The 25,632-nt window shown below is 50.6% G+C and overlaps 1 protein-coding gene across 5 annotated transcripts in view; it reads left to right on the top strand.

Moving 5' to 3' along the window:
• Window positions 1-2,406: 2,406 nt before the first annotated feature.
• PPP3CB (protein phosphatase 3 catalytic subunit beta) overlaps window positions 2,407-25,632 on the top strand; it is a 102,078-nt gene continuing 78,852 nt past the window's right edge. For all 5 annotated transcript variants that reach the window (XM_074999708.1, XM_074999706.1, XM_074999707.1 and 2 more), the window contains exon 1: window positions 2,407-2,658. In XM_074999708.1, coding sequence (XP_074855809.1) covers window positions 2,586-2,658 — 73 coding nt within the window. In that variant the 5' untranslated portion in view covers window positions 2,407-2,585. The remainder of the gene's footprint in view (window positions 2,659-25,632) is intronic.

Below are 25,632 nucleotides of genomic sequence, written 5' to 3'. Positions count from 1 at the left end.
TACAGACTAGCACACCAGCCTGTCTGGGACTAAAAGATTCAAGTTATGGCTCCTTGCAAGATGGTCTCAGTTGTTCTACCAAGAGGATACTGTTCCCAAAGCTCAGTGAGGAACGCTGTAAGCAGGTCTTACTGAGATGCACTGGAATGGAATGTTTCCTTTTAGGGCTTGTCTATACTAAGCAGAAGAATGACCCAGGGCCACTCTTCTGGAGTTCAATTTCGTGCCTCCAGTGAAGATGCAGCAAAATCAATCTCTGGGGGCCAACAGTCGACCCCTGTACTCCAAGCTATAGTGTGGAGTAAAGGAGGTCAATGAGAGAGTTTAGAGGCTGGGTCTTCACTAAGAAAATAAGTCATTTCCAATATGTTGATTCTAGCTACGCAAATACTGTTGGTAGAACTGTAGATCTGAAATTGACAAAGACTCAGTCTTAGAGTCTTGCCCTTCACAATGTTGCTCTACTACTTATCTCAGCTTCCTTTGTCAGTCCTGCTAGGTCACTGTAAGGTTTGCTTTGTGTATTTGTCACCTGGGATCTGCAATAAACCTCCCCACACCTCCAGTGTATCATTATGATAATGTAACCTAATTTCCTGCATAATGTGGGCTCTAGAATGTCACCGGAATAGCATTTAACCCATCAACTTATGATTGAATTATAAACTAAACCAGGTTTCTGATCCTGCCTGGAGAAAGCTAATTCCTCAATCAGATGAACTGAATAAAACAAAATAAATGTGCTGGTTTCTGGCATAGAAAGGGATGTCTCAGTTCAAGGGTTCGCTGATTAACATAATGCCCTTTTCAACTTACAAATGGATGTCTGCCCCTCAGACAGGGTCTCTGTCTTCGTGGCAGGAAGAGCTGAAGTAATTTCATTCCAAACCTTCCTTCCCCAATAGCATGGGCTGGGGTGGGTTGGCCTGATATACCCAAGCTTCACTCTGGATCTTCAGGGAAAAGTACATCCATTGTTCAAATTACCACTTAACATTGAGAAAAGGAGAGGAGGGATGATTTGGACACACACACATGCACACACACACACACACCTCATAAAACTGGAAGGGCCTTGGGAGGTCATTGAGTCCAGTCCCCTGCCCTCTCAGCAGGACCAAGCGCCTTTCTCCCTTTTTTTTTAAAATCCATTTGCCCCAGATCCCTGCTTCCTTAAGATAACACATAACTAAGGTGTCACCTAATGAAGATAATAGGCAGGAGGTTTAAAGCAAACAAAGGGAAATATTTATCCCCAAAACACACAGTCAACCTGTGAAACTCTTTGATGTAGGAGGCCATGATGGCCAAAACCATAACAGGGTTCAAAAAAGAACTAGATACATTCATGGAGGACAGGTCCATCAATGGCCACTAGCCAGGATGGGTATGGATGGAGTGTCTAGCCTCTTTTAGCCTGAAGCTGGGAATGGGCAAGGGGGGACGTATCACTTGATTATTATTTGTTCTCTTCATTCCCTTTGGTGCACCTGGCTGCGGCTGCTGTCAAAAGACAGGATACAGGACTAGAAGATGGACATTTCGTTTGACCTGGTATGAATATGGTTACGCCTGTGCCAAAATGATCTGATAACTGGGGCTATTTTCATACCTTTGGGGACGATGAACCCAAGTCTGAGAGTCCCACAGTTAATAAGTTTGAAAGGCTAAAAAAAGCTCTCTCGGGAGTCACCACGAAATGAGTACGTAGGCAGCTAGAAGTCATGGTGAGACCTTCACGATTATCGGCTGCCCAGTGGTAGCTCCATGGCATAGAGCCATAATAAGGCGGCACTCCAAGGTGCCTGGGTAAATGGTGACAGAATTCATAATGGAGTGGGATGAATCCCCACAAATGTCACAGGTCCGCACAGATACGGAATGGCACTACAATGTCTTGCGCACACCCATTCAGCAGCACGTGGCAGGACAGAGGAGTTTCACCGCATTTCCTCAAAGCATCTCAAAGGGTGGAACGAGCGGTTCAGCTCCTGTTATACAGCACTCGCACAGGACAGGAACCGAAGCCTCTTACCGAAAGCCCTGCTCCAGTTCACCCAGCTGCAAACTGGCTCTCTGACCCTTCATGGGACCCGACTCTGGCCACGTCGCTCCTGTGGGTAATGTTGGCTGTGAAACTGAGGTGCCTGTGCCCTGTCAGCCTCATTTGCTCCGTGAAACTTTAATTCAGGGTCATGCTGCGGAGGCTGGGGCCAGAGCGTGGTGGGCGGCGGAGCTGCGGGAGAAGAGCGATGAAGAGTTTTCCCACGCTCCCTTACGCTGGTGTTGCGGGAGGAACGGGGTCGGAGTTTCCCCACGCCCCCTTAGCCCCGTGTTGTGGGTGGAGCGGGACGGAGAGTTTTCCCACGCTCCCTTAGGCTCCGCGTGTGGTGACGCGCGGTGCATGCCGGTCCCCGGGCGGGTTGTGTCCCCCTCGCTGAGGCGCTCGGAGTCTCGGCTGCCGCCATGTTCCTTTGGGCCGCCGCTGCCCGGGTCCTTTAGCCGCCGCTGCCCCCGCAGCCGGGCAGGGCTCGCTCGCGCCCCGAAGACGTGCAGCCGCCGCCGCCCGGGAGCGGAGTCCCGCCATGTCCGCCAAGGAGGCGAGCAAGGGGCCGCCGCCGCCGCCGCCGCACAGGACCAGCGAGCGGGCCGTTAAGGGTGAGCGCCCAACGCCGCAGCCGGGCCGGGCCGGGCCGGGCCGGGCGGGGCTCCTGCGGGGCGGCGGGCTGGGGCGCGCCTCGCCCACGTGCTCCTCGGCGTGGGGCAGTTCCTGGGCACCGCGGGGGCGAGCGCGCCGGGGGCTCGAGCGCTGTGGCCGGGTCCCTCCGCGGGCGGGCCCGGCAGCGCCCTGGGTTCAGCCCTCGGTCTCGGCTCTGCCGTGTGCACCGCACGGAACAGCCGCCGCCGCCGCCGCCGCCCTGGGTCGCGCGCTGGTGCTGCGGGGTGAGTGGCTGGACTGCTGCGGGAGGGGTGGGCCCCGGCGCGGCCGCGGTGAGGCGAAGACGAGCGGTTCCGCACTGGCATCGTTTGGAAACACAGGAGCCGAAAGGGAGCGCTCCGGAGACCGGCGAGGTGATTGGCTCGGCGATGAGCTTCCGTGGGACAGGCCCGCTCCTTCAGAGCGGTCTCACCTCCAGGGCGGGCGGGCGCGTGTCAGTACCGCGGACCAGGAGAAATTGCAGTAAAAACTGACAGCTCAGGCAGGGTTGAAGGAAGGGTGAGAGGTGGGGAGATGTTAATTGTCCTGTCTGAGGTAATTAGGAGCAGCAAAGGAAACCAGAAACCGGCCTCTTCAAGACAGACCCAAGAAGATCAGCAACCGAAGACCACTTGTCACCACCTGTAGCCCCCAGCTCAGCCCCCCCCCCCCCCCCCCCCAAAATCATTAAAAATCAACAACCTATTCTGGATCAGGATGCTGCACCCCAGAAGGTCTAGGTGACAGGCCTGTCCTTTCCTATAGACAACCTCCTAATCTGAGTCAGATTCTCACCAGCAGTCTCAGGCTTACACCACAATAATATGAATCCTGGAACTTTTCCTTGCAGTAAACCCGGTTGCTAACCTTGCCCACGTATTTATTCTGGGGATGCCATCACTGGACCTAACCATGTTAGTTACAAGATCAAAGGCACGTTCTTGTGCGTTTCCAGCAGCATTATATGTGCCAGCAGTGCCCTGCCACTATGCACATTGGACAGAGTGGGGAAAACCTTCACCAAAGAATAAGTGGACACAGCAGACATCAAGAAACAACACACACAAGCCAGTCAGTGAACACTTCAATGGAGTGGGCCATTCTGTTAAAGACCTGAGAGTTTAACAGCAGATTAGAGCGAGAGATTGGTGAATTCGAGTATGTGTTCAAATTCGACACATTTGTCAAATGTTTTTCTTGCATTCATTGATTGTCAGTTTTTATTGCAATATTTTTTTCTAGTCCTCTGTACTTATATGTGTCAGTCCGTATTGGAAATGAAATTGATCTGAAGAAGTGGGTCTGTCCCATGAAAGTTCATCACCAAATAAATCATTTTATTAGTCTTTAAAGTGTTATATTTCTGCTGCTTTGTTTTGCTGGAGTACAGACTAACACTGTTACCTCTTTGTTATTTGAAAATAGCAGCGCATACTTTAATTATGGATTATCAGGAGAAGACTGCATGCCTAAGGACTTTTGCAACAATTTCAGTTTACACAAAGCATACAAGAGAAGATTGTCATTTTAAGTTCTTGTGGGTTTTAGTGTTTAGCCTGGAAAGTTACTGATTTGAATCTGCTTATAGTTTTGTAACTGTACAGTTTCTGTGTAATTTAAGAGTTTCACTTGTATGCAGCAATTTGGTTTAAACACTAGCATTCTTAGAAAATTAGTCTAGACTACGCTTTTAAACTAGCTATAGCCCTGAATATTTAGCTTTTGCTTAATGTAGATGCTAGAGAAATTAAAAGGGGCATGTTTGTTTTCAAAGCATTGCATTCCCATAGTACATTCTGTAACAACACTCTGGAAAATATCTAGGAAACCTTTACTGATACTAAAGTGTTATTCATTTTCAGTTGCCTATTTTGATTTGTCTAAATAGTAGGGGGTTAAGAAAAGTAAAAGTTATGACAAATAAACCTTCTTCCCTTTCAGGAGCTCACAGTCCTTTTGTAATATTACAGCTTTTCGTGCTATGCATTGTTTTATAAACTTTGCAGTTTGTTGCAAGAAATTATTATGTTAGGCCTTTCATATGTTGAGGAGAATTAATAGTGCATGGTTATTTCAAACTGAACTGGAAGACATGCCGATTTCCAAACTCTAAAAGTTTGTGTTATCAGGACCCATACAGTTAGCTGTTCCAAAAAACCCAAGTTACACCTATTATTTTATGCTTACAGCATTGTGTGCTGGAGTGCTATGTATTTTTGGCAGTGTCTACATTGCATATACAACCACTGTAAGCATAACTAGGTTTTGATGGCATCATGTGACAATTACATCTAACATGGTTAATTGCCAACACAGCAGAATTTCCTGGTTCAACCGTTCATTAATTCTCTTGGGCTGCCCAAAGCTACCATACTGAACTGTTGTCAGGCTATGTCTACGCTACCAGTTAAATTTGATTTTTATTAAATTTGAATTTATAATGATGGGTTTTATAAATTCGATTTTGAGTATCTTCACTTCCTCACAATGTTGAGTTAGTGCTGCCACAATGAATGGCCAGACATCAACTGTTGCAGCAGTGCATTGTGGGAACTTGTCCCACAGTTCCCTCAGCCCTGCATTCTGTGCCCTCTCCTTGGGCCCTGCTGCATCTCCACTGCTGGCAGCGCTCATCCTGCTGCCTGGTTTCCAGGTCCCTGCAGCCTGGGGGAGCTGGGAAACTGACCAGCCCTCCTGTGTCTGGATTGCCAGAGCTGGGAGCCAGGTGCAGCAGTGCCACTCAGCCTCTGGAGGCTAATGACTTCGATTCAAAGACATGGCACTTCTACACGAGCCTTCATTCGAACTTTTAAATTCGAACTTGATGCTACATCTAACCAGTTTCAACGATGTTATATCATCGATATTCATCATCATCAACTCTGGGCTCAGTGCCCATTGGTGTCTGATGCCTCCCTCACTATTTCCTTCCATCTTTCCCTGTTCACGTGAAATGGCCTAGTTTCTGTAGACTAGCTCTGCACCAATCTACTATATCATCTACCCATTCTTTGTGGGGTCTGCCTCTCGTATTCGAGCCGTCCATTATACCGAATACCAGGGTCTTGATTTTCTTCATTTGTCGTTCATTCTGCATTTATATAATTCCTCGTTTGGTGACTTTCTGCATCCATCCTGTTCTCAGGATGTTTCTGTAACAGCTCTTCTCAAGTGCCAATATCCTTCTCATTGAATCTGTTATCACGTCTCACATCCGTATAACATGCTATTTTCAAGACACTCAGCTTTGTTGCTAAGCTAATTGCTTCGCTTTTCCACATCTTATCTATTGCCGTCAAACTTGCTCTTATTTTTGCTATTCTAGTCCCAATTTCCTTCTTACAGTGTAGTTCAGTGTTTCCCAAAGTGTGGTCTGTGGCCCAGTACTGGTCCTTGGGGGGTGTGATGGAGTGGGGGGAGTGCAAAAGATGTGATGGAGTGGGGGGAGCGCAAATGCGAGACTCAGGCTGGATGTGAGAGACAAGCAGAATAGCTCCCAGTGTCTAAGGATGACCCTGGGGCTACAACTGGCAGGTAACACCTCTGCCCTGAACAAAGAGGAGGGAGGAGCCAAGCTGGTTTTTTAATCGGGGGACGGCAGTTAGAGGCTAGGGGAAGAGAGAGCTGGGAGGCAGCCAGCCTGAGGAGGGGGGAAAGCTACACCCCAGAGGGGCACCCCTCAGGGTCTTCTCCCCAGGATGGGTTGGAAGGGCTGTCTGTGACTGCTGTACTGATGCTTCTGTGAGAAACTGGGCATCTGTTGCCTAATAAACCTCCTGTTGTACCTGCTGAGTGAGAGTCACTCGTGCCAGCGGACGGGGTGCAGTGCAGGGGGACCCCTGAACCCCATCACAGGGGGTGGTGGCGGGGGGAAGGTCCTTAGAATATATACAAATTATCGCACCTGATCCTATTAGTTTGGTACATTTTAGTATTTTCCTGCATAATTAAGGTAACAACAATAAGTTAGGCACTTAAGCATTTTATATCATGATTTATATTATTATGTACTATTATTATTGCAAATAAATAATAAGCAGCAAAAATTATTCCTTTTTCATTCTCGTTTTTTATATGTGTTTATATATTTGGGCCTCAAAAGAAGGTGCTGGAAAAAAAACCAGGTTCCAACTATATAAAGTTTGGGAAACTCTGGTCTAGATGATACATTATGTTGCTCCCCGAATACATGAACTTCTCTGTGTTCTCTAGTTCAATCCCATCTAGAATGATCTTCCTTCCCATTTCCTTATCTCCAGATCCTATTGTTTTTGTTTTATAAGCTGGAATCCCAACCATGCACACCCTCCTCAGGCAGCGTCGGCTCCCCTGGCTTGGCCACGTCCACAGGATGAATGATGGAAGGATTCCAAAAGACATCCTGTATGGTGAGCTAGCCTCTGGCAAAAGACCTCCCGGACGCCCCCAGTTGCGCTACAAAGATGTCTGCAAGAGAGACCTCAGAGAGGTAGACATCGAGCTGGACAACTGGGAAGAACTAGCAGACGACCGCAGCAGATGGACGCAGGGGTTACACACGGGTCTTCAGAAGGGTGAGATGAGGATCAGACAGCTAGCAGAGGAGAAGCGAGCACACAGAAAGCACAATAAGGACTTGCCAGACACCCACCACATCTGCAAGAGATGCAGCAAGCACTGTCACTCTCGTGTGGGTCTTCATAGTCACAGTAGACGCTGTAAATGAAGCCCTCAATTGAAACTATAAAGGGCGCGATCCATAGTCTATGCAGACTGAAGGATGCCTACTGCTACTGCAGTGTTCATAATCAGTCCATACCATTTCCCTTCCTCATCTAGCACAAGCACCATTTTCGCTAGGTTCTCTTCCATCTTCTTCAGTGATAACTATATCATCTGATACCAGCTCAGCTGCAGGAGTTGCCAGGTCAATGCCAGAAGTTGGCACAGAACCGCCTTAGGACTTCCCTCCGGATTTTCTGTCAGGGTTTGCTCCCTTAGCCTTGCTCCTTCCCAGGATAACCCACAAGGCAGTGGGGCATGGAGAATGTGGGTAACGATCCCACTACCTCTTGCACTTCCCTGGCACCACATGTCCCCATAGCTCCCTGTGGCCTGACGACCTCTTCACCTCCCCAGGATCCTCCTCCCTACCCCTCTGCCTCCTATCAGCTACCATCACCCCCAGATCTCCTTTGGACTATATCAGTAAAGCCAAGAGGGGGGACACTGGCATCTGGGCAGCCCAGGGTCCCAAAAAAAATTGCTCAGGCTCGCGCCTGGAGAGGTACTCCAGCATCGCTTAACAGCGTTGAACCAACATGGGAGGTAACAGAAACCGGTTATAAGCTCTTGCTCGAATGGCGAAGAGAACGAGTGCCGGGGTTGCCTTCGACGGTGGGAGATATCGTCACATCTTACTGGACAGTCACCGCCCGCCTCAAGCTGGGCAGCCCCCCAGCCAGTAGGGAACTGTCCCGCCACAGTTCACCTGCCTCACTGGGTGTGTGAGGCTTAAGGTTCCCAAACCTGACAAGTGACTGGAATTTGAGTACCAGGCAAACTAATAAGAAAATCAACAAGAAGAGGAAACCATCAGAGTTTTAAGCTTGCGTGCTGGAATGTGTGGACCGTGCCGACCGGTTTGACTGAAGATCTTCAGGACATCAGCGACACCCGAAAGACCACTGTCATCAATGAGGAACTGAAGAGGCTCCAAGGTGACATTGCTGCTCTGCAAGAGACGTGACTTGGAGATTCAGGATCTCTAAAGGAAAAGGACTACACCTTTTTCTGGCAGGGTAAAGCCCAAGAAGAACCCAGGGAGTGTGGTGTTGGCTTTGCCATCAGAAACACCCTTCTACAAATGGTGGAATTAGTCATGGGCGGATCAGAAAGGCTCCTTCAGGTCATACTTCAAACGTGCACCGGTCCTGTCCACCTGATCTGCGCTTATGCCTCAACCCTGTACGCCACACCAGAAGTAAGAGACAAGTTCTATGACGTGCTTAGTGCTGTCATAGCGCAAATACCTGCTCGCGAACAACTGTACATTTTGGGTGACTTCAGTGCAAGAGTTGGAGCCGATTGTGACTCATGGCCTTCGTGCTTAGGCCACTTTGGCGTGGGGAAAAATGAATGAAAACGGACAGCGTCTTCTCGAACTTTGCACGTACCACAATCTGTGCATCACAAACACGTTTTTCCAAACCAAGCCACAGCACAGAGTGTCATAGAGACACCCACGCTCGGAACACTGGCATCAACTAGACGTGGTCATCACTAGACGGTGATAACCTCAGAAACGTCCTTCTGGCACGCAGCTATCATAGTGCCAACTGCGATACAGTTCACTTGCTAGTTTGCTCCAAACTCAAGGTGTTTCCCAAGAAGCTTTACCACTCTAAACCAACTGGAAGGCCCCATGTTGATGCCAAAAAGTTCAGAGAGACCCTCGAGGAGAACCTGCACAGCAGTCCTGGGGGTGCCGATGTGACATCCAGATGGCAGCATCTGAGGGATACAATGTGCAGCACGGCCTTGTCGGTGTTTGGAAGAAGAGCTAGAAACACAAATGACTGGTTCGAAGCTAACTCTGATGAGATGATTCCAGCCATCGGAAAGAAGCATGCTGCACTCCTGGAGTACAAATGCTTACTGAGCCGGAGTACCCTGCAAGCACTCAGAACAGCCAGAACAACAGGACAGCCAGGCGCTGTGCCAACGACTACTGGCTCGAGCTATACAGCAGCATCCAGACCAGTGCTGACTCTGGAATTCTCAGCGGTTTGGATGTACGAGGGCATCAAGAAGGCATTAGGACCCACCCAGAACAATATGGCACCTCTGAAATCCAAATCTGGTGAAGTCATCACTGACAAAGGCAGACAGATGGAGCGCTGGGTCGAGCACGACTCCGAGCTGTACTCATGTGAGAACATTGTGGTTGATACAGCCCTCAATGCCGTCGAGCTCCTGCCAGTAATGGACAAACTGAAGAAAGTCATCGACAGCATTGCAGTAGGAAAGGCCCCAGGCCAGGATGGTATACCACCAGAGGTAATCAGGTGTGCCACAGACACTCTTCTGGAACCCCTACATGAACTACTTACTGTGCCTGTGCTGGAGAGAGGGAGAGGTTCCACAGGATATGCGCGACGCTAACATTGTAACCTTGTATAAGAACAAAGGAGACGGAAACGACTGCAAAAATTACTGTGGAATCTCCCTCCTAAGCAAACTGTTTGCTCGCGTCATCCTTGGCAGACTCCAGAAGATTGCTGAGAGGGTGTATCCTGAATCACAGTGCGGATTCCGTGCAGAGAGATTGACATGGTCTTCTCTCTGAGGCAGCTGCAGGAGAAATGCAGGGAGCACAGGAAGCCACTCTGTATTGCCTTCATCGACCTGACCAAGGCCTTCAACTTGGTCAGCAGGGATGGACTGTTCAAAATGCTCCACAAGATAGGCTGTCCACCACGGTTACTCAAGATGATCCAGTCTTTCCACGAAGACATGAGAGGAACCATCCAATATGACAGCACATTATCAGACGTTTTCAGCATCAGGAGTGGCGTCAAACAAGGATGCGTCCTTGCTCTGACATTGTTCAGGATCTTCTTCACACTCCTCCTGGACCACGCCTTTGGATCTTCAACAGAGGTCATCTTTTTGCACACAAGATCTGATGGGAAAATGTTTAATCTTGCAAGGTTGAAAGCTAAATCTGAGGTGTGGGAAGTCCTCATCAGAGACATGCTGTTCACAGATGATGCTGCTGTAGTGTCACACACAGAAGACCAGCTTCAGAAACTGCTGGATCAGTTCTCCAAAGCATGCAAGGACTTCGGGCTTTCCATCAGCCTAAAGAAGACAAACGTACATGGTCGGGACGTTGCTGAACCTCCATCAATCAGCACTGACAACTGTACGTGAGAGGTCATCCACGAGTTCGTTTACCTCGAGTCCACCATCACTGACACCCTGTCATTGGAGACTGAGCTAAATAGGAGGATTGGAAAAGCAGCCACAACTCTGTTCAGACTCAGCAAGAGAGTGTGGAATAACATCAAGTTGTACACCCACACCAAAATGCAAGTCTACAGAGCCCGCATCCTCAGCACCCTCCTTTACGGCAGCGAGTCTTGGACCCTGTATGCCCGCCAGGAAAAGAGGCTGAACGTCTTCCACTCGCGCTGCCTCAGGCGCATCCTTGGAATATCGTGGAAGGACAGAGTGTCCAACACCACTGTCCTTGAGCAAGCTGGAATCCCAGCCATGCACATGCTCCTCCTGCATATTGGACACCAAGTTGTTAAGATGAGTTCACCGTGTTTTGGTTGACGAGCTGTGCGTAGGTGTAGAACAAATTGTTTACAAAACTGATGAAGTTCTGTTGTGCAAGCGGGCCCTGATGTTATATTTTACTCCTACCAAGTTAGCATGGCATGCTGTTTTAATGAGAATTGTGAAGATGGCTACTAGTTTTCAACAATTTCTAGCATTTAGACTAGACATTAACGCTACGTCTACATGACGAAATAAATTCAACTTCTAATACATTTTATTTTTTTAACCTCATTCTTATGAATTCAAATTTGAGAATCCTCAAACTTTTTGGAAATTAGACCCACCATTTCTCTGTTTTGAGTTACTGCGTCCCCATTGCATTATCCAAGTTTGGATGCAGGAGCAGTGCATTCTGGGTATGTGCTTTAGCTCTGTTGCATTCTGGGGTTTTTGTAACAAGTGAGTTGTGTGTTGTGGGTGTTTGATGTCACTGTCCCAGTATGCAAAGCACTGTCGCAGAATTCAGAGCACCCACTAACTGTGCAAAAATGAATGGGAGATTGTGCCGTTTTTGCTGTTACTGCATACACCATTTACGGCAACTTCACAGGTGGTTGTGCAAAGGGAGATGATGTTTGAGGATCGCGATGGTGATAATGATAAAGATTTTGAAGAGGATATTGCTGAATTGCAGTCCAAGAACTCTTAAATTCTGGCTGCCCTGGATACATGCTGAGAGTGGAGCAGTGTTTTTGGACTCGAGAGGCCAGCACAGAGTGGTGGGACCATAATGTTTTGGAGTCCTGGGTCAACCAGCAGTGGCTGCAGAACTTTTGTGTGCGTAAGTCCACTTTTATGGAACTGAGTTATGTGCTGGCCCTGGCCCTGCAGTGTAGCAACACAAGAATGAGGATGGCTTCAACAGTTCAGAAGTGAGTGGCTGTCGCTCTGTGGAAGTTTGAAATGCCTGACAGTTACTGGTCAGTGGCAAATCAATTCAGGGTGGGAAGATCTACAGTGGAGGCCATGATGCAGGTAACCAGGGCACTCTGTCAATGTCTCCTGAGGAAGACCATGACCCTGGGAGATGTGCAGGCCATAGTGGATGGCTTTGCTCCCCTGGGGTTTTGTAACCGTGGTGGGGCAATAGATGGCATGCATGTCCCTTTTCTGGCCCTGGCCCACCTAGCCTCCGAGTATATAAACAGAAAGGGGTTCTTCTTAATCGTGTTTCAGGTGTTGGTAGATCACAAAGGTTATTTTACTGACATCAACGTGGGATGGTTGGGGAAGGTTCTTGACATGCGCATCTTCAGAAATTCTGAGCTGTACAGAAAGCTCCTGGATGGGACTTTTTTCCCCAGACTGGAAAATCAAGATTGGTGATGTGTAATATTGGGCAACCCTGCTTGCCCTCTGCTCCCTTGTGTCATGAAACCCTAAACAGGGGCCCTGAACCGCAGCTAGGATCACTTCAGTGTCCGACTCAGCAAGTGCAGGACGGTGGTGAAATGCGCCTTGGCCATTTAAAAGTGAGGTTCAGGTGCCTCTTGCGCCATTTGGACCTTTCAGAAACTAATGTCCCTTCCGCGGTTACAGCATGCTGTATTTTATGTGCAGGAGGGAGACTTTTATGAAAGTCTGGAATTCCAAGGCTGAGGCTGTGAGCAGAGCTTATTCGCAGCCACCTACATGGCTGTTCTCCATTAACCGTGCTGAGGCTGCGGCAATCACGGATGCTTTGAAACATAGCTTCATGAATGATTTGTCTCACACCTGATAGCACTGTATTTCTGTTTTAATACAATCCGACGTTCACCAAAATGATTTGTGCTCCCCACCAAATGTGAACCGATAAATTAGACTGTGGCTTTCACAGAAAGAATGCTGTTACTTGTTGGGAGGGAGTTAAGTTATGGGAAGAAGAATAGAGGTGAAGGGAGGGTCATTTTCCAAAATAGTGCTAGGCAATTGTTACAGGCCCCGGTCCTCTCCACTCCCTCCTGGGTCTCTGTGCCACGAGTCATCTGTGGACCTTGGTATAGCGCTGGGCAGCTGTGCTGTTGGCCCTGGCCCCTTGCACCACCGCCCAGGTCCCTGTGCTGTAAGTCCTCTGTGGAACTTGGCTGTCCCTCATGAGTCACCTCAGTGACTTGTGCACCTCAACACACATGGATACCAAAAGATAACACCGAGGTTGTCAGAAAAAGAAAAAAGTTTGTTGTGTGGGAGAGGCAGGCTCAGTGGCAGTGAAAATAAGTGTTGTGAATGGGTGGTGGAACAGGCTTTTGCAGTGAGTATTAGGGCTGTAGCATCAGGTTGTCCTTGCCTTCCCTCCCTGTGTTTAGGGGCTGTGACGATGGGGGTGGGTGACCTAAATTCAGGGGAGTCAGGGCAGGAGTGAGCAGAACTTGCAGTGCTGCAATAGGAGTCTCTCTGAATGTCCAGCATGGAGTGCAGGACCTTCATTTGTGGCTCACTGCTGGTATGAGCTTTGCCACGTCCTCCCTCTGGTTTGCCGGTTGCTCTCTCTGGAACTCAAGCATACTCTGCTGCCGCTGTGCCGTGCCCCTTTTCACGTCACTGGTTTCTGCTTCAGAACGCTCCATGTGCTGCAGGATCAGATCCTGCTTGGACCTTTTGTGCTTCCTCGCCCTGTCTCCCACACTGGCCATGCCAGCTGGAAAGTGAAGGTCAAAACTGAGATACAATTCATGCAGAGCCCTTACCCATGGAATGAATGGGTCCCCGTCTCTACTATCAGGGAAAGATTCTTTTTGCAAGGCCGCTTAAGGCTTCTTAAGGATGGGATTCAGGGCGTGCGGTGAATGAGCCTTCATTTAACCTGACCATTTTCTTGTTGTTTGCTTTACACAGTGGGGGTGCGGAAAGGGTGTGCGATGGCAGGGGCAGGCAAAGCAGGGGAATCAGGATGGTGTCCAGAAGCAGGGGAAACAATTGTTTACAGCAATCCTCCGCAAGGAGCTGGGTCCGCAGAGGCTGGCAGCCATATGGTGAGGGGGAAGGGTGAAGAGGGGTTTGATTCTAGCTGCATGGACAGCAGGGTGGAGGGGGATCCCTGAAAGGTGAAAAGAAATACTGGTGGGAGGGGGAGTTTTTCAGCTGTCTTGGAGAAAAACTTTCTTGGTGGTTCCAGGAGCAGCCCTAAGCAGGAAAGAAAAGGCCATGAAAAGTAGGGCAAACCCACCTGTGTTGAACATGCCGTTTTGCACTAGCAGGGTCCGCAGCTGCATGGTGAGGGGGGAAGGGTGGAGGGGGTTTCTATTCCATCTGCAAGGACAGCTGGGTGGGGAGGGATCCCTGTAAAGTGAAAGAAATGTGTGTGGGGGGGGAGGAAATGGGAGGGGAGAAGGGCTGGAGAGCCTGCCAGCCATGCAGAGGTGGGGAGACAGAGCGCTCCAGGTAAAGGTAAAAAGGAGAAAGCATTGCAAACAAATGCAATCCAAATTCCCATGCTTCTTTAGGTTGCCAAAGACGACATCACCCTTCTAAAAATAAGTCAGTGAAAAAGAAGAGTGCCTCATCCTGCGTGACCACAAGCCTGAAGAATATACAGAAATTGCTGTGTGGCACTATGGTACCAGATTGCTGTCTGGTTGCTTGGCATGGCAAGATGTGCTTCCGTGGAAGCCTCACTGTCAGGCCTGCCCAAAAACCTGGTGCAAAAAATACAACGGTGCCTGGATGAGGCCTTTGATGAGATCTTCTAAAACGGTAAGCTCTCCACCCCCAGAAATATTAACACACTGTTCTGAGAGGTGCTCTTCCATAGAAAACCCATACCTGTTGACCATACCTATATACAGCTGCAACCTGCCGAGCATTCAGAAAAAAATACTCACTAGAACAGCTGGGTTCCCGGGGACCCAGGTCTGTGATGAAGAGCTCCGAGCTGTCAGAAACAGATTCCTCAGGCTCCAGCTCTTTGCCACCGTCATCCTCTCCATTCGCCTCTTCCCTCCTGGTCCAGTAGCTCCTCTCGGCTCACTCCAGATTCCAGACGAGGGCCTCCACAAGTGTCAAAATGAACAGTGGGCAGTGTGGTCGGGTCCCACCCCCAAGAAGCACATGCAGCTGTTTATAATAGTGGCAGGTCTTTGGAGAGGACCCGGGCTACCAGCTGGCTTCCTGGACTTTGTGATACACATGCCATATTTCTTTCACCTTCAACCAGCATTGTGTGAGTCCCAGGAGTGATCTCTGGCAATCAGCTGCGACATCTATGTACGTATTTCTCTTGGATCCCCAAAGTCTGCTTGCCACTGATTCCTTTTCCCAAACTGCAAGAAGATCCAGAATGTCCTGATGACTCCATGCTGGAGCTCTCTTGCGACCCTGAGAACTATTAGGTAGATCACTACCCTGAGCATTCAAGATCGCAAGAGATGGTTACCATTGTGATGGCTACTGTTGTGGTGTTACGCGATGGGTAAAATAAATTCTAGCTTCTAGGCTCATCTTATATTTCCAGGGGTTGCTGGTGGTGATGAATTCAAATTTGTGGGCTTCTTGTGACCTACTTCCTGTGCATCTGGAGAGCAGATGAGATGGAAGCAGCCATACGTGATGGGTAACTGTGTAGCTTTGTGGGATACATACAGGACACTTGTGGAAACTAATAAATTTGATTTTAAGACATGGCGCCTCCACACTGGCCTTTATTCAAACTTGATGGTTCAACGATGGTATGATATTGATATTAGTGCTTCCTAAATTGAGCTAGTGGCATTTACAAGGAAGAAAGTCATGTTGTAATATTGAGCTAACTGCCTGAAATTCAAATTTCTCATAGCGTAGATGCAGCCTAAGACAAAGTAGAGTTGAAACCAATGTAGACCTGCTGTGTTTAAACCCTGGTGTCCAAGACACTAGCCATGTGTAACTGTTTGGCTGGTTGAGTGTGGCTAGTTGGCTTGAACAATAAATATATTTTCAAAATGATGTGGTTTGTTCACTATAGCAGTAGCTACTTAGGCTGCTGCTTCAGAACTGATTGGATGCCTTGGGCTTAAACAGGGCTCTTTTGCAGTGTAAATTACTACCATGACTAGGATCCTCCTTACAAACTCCACCTCCCACCCCCCACCCCCTTTTTTTTTTAAATGAACCAAAATACTCGGTTTTCTTATTGATGATGTTTTTCCCCAGTCATTGAAGTTACTGGTGAAAACTCTCAAAACCTTTCTTTTGCAGTAACAGCTTGTATGTATGCTGTGTTTTCCAAATATTTTAATTCACCACAGAATAAAAGCATGCACGAGAAAGGTTTCCTTTCCTCCCTTGATGATGCAGCTGAACTCAGACAAAATTAAGTATGGGGTACAAGGTCACAGTTACTCTCCCATCTGACCCTTTCAATTTCATGCATTTCAGATCCTCAGAAAAACTACGGAATTTAGAAACTCAGCAGAACTAAGCCATGAGATGCTTCTAAAATCAGTGTTTGCCCATAGTTAACATTTCCGGTTCTGAACGTATTGTGTTGTTCTGGGGAGGGAAGCGAACAATGTAACTCAGGTGCTTTTGGATGTTACACAGCTGCAAGGACCTAGTACAGTAGTCCCTCAAATAACATGAGAGTTGCATTCCCATGCACTATTGTGTAACTGGAATTTCACGGAAGTGGTGGTGGGGTGGGGGGAGGCTTTTTTTCCCTGGCAGAACACAGTTCTGCAGCAGGGAAGCAGCAGGAGTGCCTGGCACTCCTTTGGAAAGGTAAGTCCTGGGCCTGGGGGGGCAGTTGGAGAGGGTTGAACCTGGTGGTAGGTTGGGTCTGTGGGAGTGGGAAAGGTGTGGCAAGTCAGGGCCATGCCCCGCGAGGCGGTTGAACCAGGGCAGAGGGGGTTGAGCTAGAGCCATGCCTGCGGGTGGTGAGCTTGGGCCATGGGGGTTTCGAACTGGGGTCAGGCTTGAGGGGTGGTGAGCTGGAGCTGTGCATGCGGGATGAGCTGGAGCCGTGAGTGGGGATGCAGAGGGCGGGGGTTTGAGCCAGGGCCGGGGGTGGTGGTGTTGAGCCAGGTGCAGGGGAGCTGGAGCTGTGCACTGCTGGTGAGCAGGGCTGGGTGGGGGCTTGAACTGGGGCCAAGGGGTTGAGCTGGAGCCATGTGTGCGGGTGGTGAGTTGGGCCAGGGGGAGGGGGTTGAACCAGGATGGCATGTGTGGATTTGAACAGGGGCTGGGTGGGGAGGTGGTTGAGCCAGGGCTTGGGGGAGCGAGATTTTGAGTTGTGCTTAATTCACATTAATGGGAGTCAAGTATCAAGTATCCTGCATCTGACTAAGTGGGTCTTTGCCCACGAAAGCTTATGCTCATACATCTCTGTTAGTCTGTAAGGTGCCACTGGACCCCTCATTGCTTTTATTAATGGGAGTTAAGCACAACTCGACCTTGTGCATTTTGAGGGTGTGCAGTACTGTTGAGCTCAAACTTTTTGTCAGATAAGTCGTTATATTGTAATGGGACAGGACTCTCCCTGACAGGGCCTCCTGCTGACTGTCCTGGCAGTTACCTCTGTCCAAGAGTGCCTGTCTGTAGGTGGTGCCTTGCCTGGTGTCATTTCCACTGTCTCTACCATTCCCAGACCGTGGCATCCTCTTGTGGGCATGGCCTCCAATTACTCCCCACTCCGTTAGTTCCCCCCTTCTGGGGGAACTGGCGGTCTGTTATCCGGCCATTTGTCTTGGTGGCAAACTGCAGCTTTTTGCTGGCCCTTTCTCTCAGTGGCAGGTCAGGGTAAGGGAGGTGACCCTGGCATGCCTGCCGCTCTGGGTCACAACCCAGAGACCATATAATCAGTAGCCATTCATTGCTCCTCCTCCAGCTTCTTTGCTGCCTCTTTTCTCTGGGCCACTCCCCGCACCCAGCCCTTTGTGTCATGATCTAAGTCTGGCAGTCCTATTACTAGAGCTCCCTGTTCTCCTGCCATACCAAGCACTCCTCTATCTAGGTGCATCTCTGCAGCCGGTCCTTGTCCCTTGATCTCCAGGGAGATACTGCTCTTTATATGTGGGCTTCTCCAGTAAGCAGTCTCCTAATTGGATCTCTTAATGAGCTCTTCCCTGATTGGCTGGTTCATAGAATCTTAGAAGAGTAGGACTGGAAGGGACCTCAAGAGGCCATCGAGTCCAGCCCCCTAACCTCATGGCAGGACCAAGCACTTTCTAGACCATCCCTGAAAGCCACCTATCTAACCTCTTTTTAAATATCTTCAGTGATGGAGATTCTACCACTTCCCTTGGCAATTCGTTCCAGTGTTTGATCACCCTGACAGTTAGGAACTTTTTCCTAATGTCCAACCTGAACCTCCCCTGCTGCAATTTAGGTCCGTTGCCTCTTGTTCTATCCTCAGAGGCAAGGAAGAACAAGTTCCCTCCCTCTGCCTTATGACACCCTTTTAGATACCTGAAAACTGCTATCATGTCCCCCCTCAATCTTCTCTTTTCCAAACTAAACAATCCCAATTCTCTCAGCCTTTCTTCATAGGTCATGTTCTCTAGACCTTTGATCATTCTCGTTGCTGTCCTCTGGACCCTCTCCAATTTCTCCACATCCTTCCTGAACTGCAGTGCCCAGAACTGGACACAATACTCCAGCTGAGGCCTAACCAGCGCAGAGTAGAGCGGGAGAATGACTTCTCGTGTCTTGTTCACAACACACCTGTTAATGCGTCCTAGAATCATGTTTGCTTTTTTTGCAACAGCATCACGCTGTTGACTCATATTTAGCTTGTGGTCCACTATAACCCCTAGATCCCTTTCTGCTGTACTCATTCCTAGGCAGTCCTTTCCCATTCTGTATGTGTGACACTGATTGTTCCTTCCTAAGTGGAGCACTTTGTATTTGTCCTTATTAAACTTCATCCTGTTTACCTCAGCCCATTTCTCCAGTTTATCCAGATCCTTTTGAATTATGACCCTATCCTCCAAAGAAGTTGCAACCCCTCCCAGCTTGGTATCATCTGCAAACTTAATCAGTGTACTTTCTATGTCAATATCTAAATCGTTAATGAAGATATTGAACAGAACCGGTCCTAAAACAGGCCCCTGCGGAACCCCACTAGTTATACTTTTCCAGCAGGATTGAAAACCATTAATAACTACTCTCTGGGTACGGTTATCCAGCCAGTTGTTCACCCACCTTATAGTAGCCCCATCTAAGTTGTATTTGAGTAGTTAATTGATAAGTGTATTATGTGAGACCGTGTCAAATGCTTTACTGAAGTCTAGGTATATCACATCCACCGCTTCTCCCTTATCCACAAGACTCGTTATTCTATCAAAGAAAGCTGTTAGATTGGTTTGACATGATCTGTTTTTAACAAAACCATGCTGGCTGTTCCCTATCACCTTACCACCTTCCAATTGCTTGCAGATGATTTCTTTAATGACCTGCTCCATTATCTTTCCTGGCACAGAAATTAAGCTGACTGGCCTGTAGTTTCCCAGGTTATTCTTGTTCCCCTTTTTATAAGTGGGTACTATATTTGCCGTTTTCCAGTCTTCTGGAATCTCTCCCGTCTCCCACGATTTTCCAAAAATGGTTGCTAAAGGCTCAGATACCTCTTCTATCAGCTCCTTGAGGATTCTAGGATGCATTTCATCAGGCCCTGGTGATTTGCAGACATCTAAGTTTTCTAAGTAAATTTTAATTTGTTATTTTCTTATTTCAGCTTCTAAACCTACCCCTTTTTCACTAGCATTCTCTATGTCAGGCATTCCTTCAGATTTCTCGGTGAAGACCGAAACAAAGAAATCATTAAACATCTCTGCCATTTCCAAATTCCCTGTTACTGTTTCTTCCTCGTCACTGACCAATGGCCCTATCCTCTCCTTGGTTCAGTTTCCCTCTGGCCTTATTCTTGTGGTGTTTGTACCAGGGCTTAGGTCAGCTTAAGTAAATCTGGCAGTAGTGTAAAATTTTTAATGCTTCTGAATGATGTAACTATGTCAGCCTAGGTTTTAGGTGTAGATCAAACAAAAGTTATTTATTACCATGCATTGCTAATGGATATCCTGATTGGTATGGACAGATTTCTTTTCTTGAGACAGTGCACTGACCTATGCCTCTAAGTAGTCCATAGCATGCTGTTATTGTATGATCCTTTCAAAAGAAAACAAAAAATGGTTGAAACATGGCTGTTGCTAGGGCATGTTTTTATCACTGGGGTAAAACTACAAAATTAGGTAGTAAATAGGGAAAGGAGGAGACTGGAGACAAGAGAATTCATCCTGCTGTTAAGTGTCTTATCAGTTATGGATCAAAAGTGCTGTCTTAAGGAGAAATTATTGAAATATTGTTTATTGGTCATTCAGATTTTCCATTAAGACAGGAGAAAATTGGGATGTGACCCACATTTTAAAAACTTTTGTCCTTCATGTTTAGCCATTGTGAGGACATTCTCCTGCTTAGGCACATTTCTGGTATGATCATTGCGCATTGAGAAATACTTAGCGTCTAATGTTTTTGTATCGTGATTGTGATACATGATGATGATGTAAATGTGCAGCGCGCACAGTCTGAATATAGTGCAGTTTTAAAAAAGGATTGGATTGGGCGAGCATACTGTCACAGATTACTGAGTACTTTTATTCAAGTAGCGAGGAAACTCATTTTTTTAATTCTTTAATGGTTTAATTAGCTTGACTGTTTCCTAGGATTGGTGGCTTGAAGAGGTTCAAGTGTACTATATATTTTTAAGCAAGAGAAATATGTTCTCCTGAGTGGAGAAAAATGGAATTTTTCTGCAGTGACCCCATTTAGATTCGGTTGGGAAGGTTGAAGGTCTCTGCACATAACTGTGTGGTACAGAAGTTGATATGTTTTGTCAAAATTTTGGTTAAATATAAAACTGACATATGTTCCTTGTTTGCAAGTAACATTTAATGATTGGTGCTTTTTACAGGCAGTTGTTGTAAAAGTAACTGATTAATGCTCTTTAAACAGTTAAAGCAAGCTTTGAGTTCACACATCATGTTCAGATTTTGAATCTGTCAGTATATTCTATCTTCAAAACGAAGAAGTCCTATGGTACCTTATAGACTAACATATATTTTGGAGCATAAACTTTCATGGGCAAAGACCCACTTCCTCAGATGCATGAGTGGGGGGATTTCAGAGGAGGATTTAAGGAGGGCATCTCAAAAGGCAAGGGCCAGAGCTGACAAGAGCTATGTCTACACGTGAAGCCTACATCGAAGTAGCCTATTTCGATGAATAACGTCTACGCGTCCTCCAGGGCTGGCAACGTCGATGTTCAACATCAACGTTGCGCAGCACCACATCGAAATAGGCGCAGCGAGGGAACGTCTACACGCCAAAGTAGCACACATCAAAATAAGGGTGCCAGGCACAGCTGCAGACAGGCTCACAGGGCGGACTAGCGCTTCCGGGGCAACAGCTAGCCGCTCCCTTAAAGGGCCCCTCCCAGACACACACAGCCTGCACAGCACGCGGTTTGCAGAACCATAGGCATGCAGACCTCGGGCGACGCAGTCATGGACCCCCAGCAGCAGCAGCAGCCGCCGGAGGTCCACCCAGCCGCCCCTGCAGGAGCAGTGCTCGCCCTGCTCCGTGCCATGCAGGAGGCAGCTGAGCACCTCCTTGCCACAGAGGAGGAGATGCCTGCAGGGGAGGATGACGCAACCCCCAACCCTGCAGCACCCCGACCCCCCCGCCGCCTTATACGCCGGCGGCTGTGGAGCTACCCCACCAGCACCAACTGGTGGGAGCGGCTGGTGCTTGGGGAGTGGGATGACGACCGCTGGCTCAGGAACTTTTGGATGAGCCGGCAGACATTTCTGGAGCTATGCCAGTGGTTCACCCCCGCACTCAGGCACCAGGACACTGCTATGCGGCGTGCCCTCCCTGTGGAGAAACGGGTCGGCATCACTGTCTGGAAGCTGGCCACTCCAGACAGCTACCGATCTGTGGGACAGCAGTTTGGCGTCGGCAAGGCCACTGTTGGGGCTGTCCTCATGGAGGTAAGAGGACCCACGGGGGGAGGCGGGGAGGCAGCCCTGGCAGGGCAGGGGGGCCCTGGCAGGGGAGGGAAGGGGAGGGGGGCCCTGGCCAGGGGAGGGCCACACATACTCTGCACACCCCTCATTGGTGCTCTCCCATGTGCTTCCCCTGCAGGTCGTCCGCGCCATCAACGCCATGCTTCTCCACAGGCTCGTGAGGCTGGGGGACCCAGATGCCACCATCGCAGGCTTTGCCACCCTGGGCTTCCCCAATTGCTTCAGGGCTCTGGATGGGACTCACATCCCCATCCGCGCCCCGGAGCACAGTGGAGGACGGTACATCAACCGGAAGGGCTACCACTCAGTGGTCCTCCAGGCCTTGGTGGACAGCTGGGGCCGTTTCCAGGACATTTATGTGGGCTGGCCTGGCAGCACCCACGACGCCTGGGTTTTCCGGAACTCGGGCCTGTGCCGCTGGCTGGAGGCGGGGACCTACATCCCCCAGCGGGAGATCCCTGTGGGGGACACCACCATGCCCCTCTGCGTCATCGCAGATGCGGCATATCCCCTCCGGCCCTGGCTCATGCACCCGTACACGGGCCATCTGTCTGCCAGCCAGGAGCGCTTCAACCAGCGCCTGAACCACGTGCACCAGGTGGTGGAGTGCTTATTTGGCCGCCTCAAAGGGCGCTGGAGGTGTCTCCTCACCCGCCTGGATGCGGGCCCCACCAACATCCCCCAGATTGTGGGTGTGTGCAGCGCCCCACACAATCTGGTGGAGAGCAAGGGGGGAGGCCTTCTTTCAGGGCTGGGCTGTGGAGGCCGGCAGGGCCTATGTGCAGCCACCCGCTGCCCCCAGTTGCCAGGTAGACCCCGAAGGGACCCAGGTCCGGGAGGCCCTGCGGGCCCACTTTGATGAGGCCGCGGGGTGAACGCTGCCAGGCCCCCCACTGCCCCCCCCCATCCTCCACAACACTCCCTGCCCCTACACCCACACCACGGAGCACCCAACAGCACACCCCCCGACTTTTCCTGGACAAATAAAAACAGACACTTGTTTGTGAAATCAACCTTGTTTACTTTGAACTCTGTTCTAACTAATACTAACTATATATAAGAACTTCTAACTAACTTAAATATGAAATGTGTATGTATATATTAACAAAAAAAAAAACAGGGATAACAAGGAAGGGGAGAACTATTTACATGGGCGGGGGAAGGATCAGACTGTGCAAACGGGGGTCACAAATAAATAAATACAAACTATATACAAGGCTGAACAACAAAAGAGTGGGGGGAATATATACAAGGGGAGGGGGCCATGTCCTGGGTCCCACGCCCCTATAGTCCATCACTGGGGGTGGGCGGCGGGGAGCCCCGCCTCGGCCGCAGCCCTGTCCGGGGCTGGCTGGGGGCCGGGTGGACCGCTAGATACGGCTGGCGAGTGTCAGCTGGCCCCAGGTCTCTCTCGGTGGAACGGCCCTCAGTGGCGGGGTGACGGCGGACAGCGCGGCGACGACAGGAGCAGCGGGTGGCGCGGCGGGTGGAGCATGCAGGGCGGGTGCAGCGGAGGCCGGTGTGGCATGGGGGGCCAGGTAATCCGCTATGCGGTTAAAGGTCTCCATGTAGGCCCCCCATGCCTCTTGGCGCCAGGCCAGCGCCCGCTCCTGGAGGTGGAGGCGGCGTTGCTCCACCCACAGCCGCTGCTCTGCGACCTCCACCTGCCGGCGGTGGAGGGCCAGCAGCTGGGGGTCTGTCGCCGGCGGCTGCTGCTGGGTCCGCCATCTTGCTCACCGTGGGGCTGGTCGGTCCTCCGCCGAGGGGCTGGCCTGGAGCGGTGGCCCTGGAGGGGATTCCGGGACCGCTGAAGCCTCGCCGGCGCTCTCCGGTCCTTCCGATGGTGGAGCTGCGGAACACAGGAGCGGGGGAAGAAGAGTGGAGACAGGCGTTAGTGTGGGCCCCGAGCCGTGGCCCTTGTCCCCCCACCCCTGTGCTGCAGGTTCCCCATCCCCGTCCCTGGGAGATGCTGCTGTGATGGGGTTCAGGGGTCCCCCTGCACTGCACTGCACTGCACCCCGTCTCCTGCCGGGAGTGACTCACTTCACTCAGCAGGGTCTGACAGGAGAGGTTTCTTAGGCAACAGATGCCCAGTTTCTCCCAGAAGTGACAGTACAGCAGTCAGAGACAGTCCTTCCAACCCGTCCTGGGGAGAAGACCCCAAGGGGTGCCCCTCTGGGGTGTAGCTTTCCCCCTCCTCAGGCTGGCTGCCTTCCAGCTCTCCCTTCCCCTAGCCTCTACCTGCGGGGCCCCCCCGATTCAAAGCCAGCTCAGCTCCTCCCTCCTCTTTGTTCAGGGCAGAGGTGTAACCTGCTAGTTGTAGCCCCAGGATCATCCTTTGCCCCTGGGAGCTATTCAGCTTGTTGCTCATATCTAGCCTGAGTCTCACATTTGCACTCCCCCCACTCCATCACATGCTGCTGCTGCTGGGTGTCCCACCCCCTCCTCCTGGGGGACCCTAGAGGTTCCACTCCCCCCTGCCCCAGGGATGGGGCATGGCACTGTTGTGCTGTGGGGGGGCAGGGGCTGATGCACTGTTGTGAGGGACATGCCACTGCTGTCCTTGGGGTCATGGCCATCGGAGCATGTGAAGGGCCCTGGCCACATATCTATTACCCCCGCCCCTCAACCCCGGGGGTGTACACGGGGGGGGTACATACCTGTAGGTCCACTCCCACGGTTGGGGGACACCCGGGGGCCGGACGCCCGGCTGCTGCTCCTCGATGGCAGGAGGAGGATCTGGAGCCCCGTCTCTGTGGAGGAGGAGTCCCCCTCCTCCTGCTCCGGTGCCCCGGGGGTGGGCTCCGGTGGGGCCCCCGGGGTGCGGGGCTTGCCTCCGGGGCGGACTTCGGCTCCGGGGCCTGCTGGGGTTCCTCAGCCGAGGTGTCAAGCGTGGGAGGAGGTGTGCCGGGGGCCCAGGATGTCCCTGAGCTCCCTGTAAAAGGGGTAAGTGACGGGGGTGGTCCCAGATTGGCCGGCCGCATCCCGGGCCCGGGCGTAACCCTGCCGCAGCTCCTTGACTTTACTCCGGACGTGGTCCGGAGTGCGGGCAGGGTGACCCCGGGCGGCCAGGCCCTCGGCCAGCCGAGCGAACGCATCTGCGTTCCACCTCTTGCTCCCCATTACCTGGAGCACCTCTTCCTCGCTCCAGAGCCCCAGCAGGTCACGAAGCTCGGCCTCCGTCCAAGAGGGGCCCCGCTGCCGCTTCCTGGCCTGGCTCCTGCCCTGGCTACCCTGGCTCCCCTTCGGGGGGGTTCCCTCAAGGTGCTGGGGGGGCTGCTGGGCGGCCATGAGGTCCTTTGGGGGTCTCGGTGGCTGAAGATGAGCGTGCAGGCTAGCCGCATGTTATTGCTGCTGCCTGCACGCGCTCTCAGCTTCCTGCACAGAAAGGGAGGGGGTGCGGACCTTTAAGGGGCCGCTCCACGCAGCCACCATTGAGCTGAGGGGCTGGAGAAAGCGTCTCTCAACCCCTCAGCTGATGGCCGCCATGGAGGACCCCGCAATTTCGAAATTGCGGGATGCGCTACGACTACACGGTCCCTACTTCGACGTTGAATGTTGAAGTAGGGTGCTGTTCCTTTTCCCTCATGGGGTTAGCGGCTTCGATGTCTCGCCGCCTGACGTCGATGT

This window comes from Carettochelys insculpta, chromosome 7, assembly GCF_033958435.1.
Source record: "Carettochelys insculpta isolate YL-2023 chromosome 7, ASM3395843v1, whole genome shotgun sequence".
NCBI lineage: Eukaryota > Metazoa > Chordata > Testudines > Carettochelyidae > Carettochelys > Carettochelys insculpta.
The sequence above is the reverse complement of the archived record's forward strand: the minus strand, read 5'-3'. Positions and strand labels throughout refer to the sequence as shown.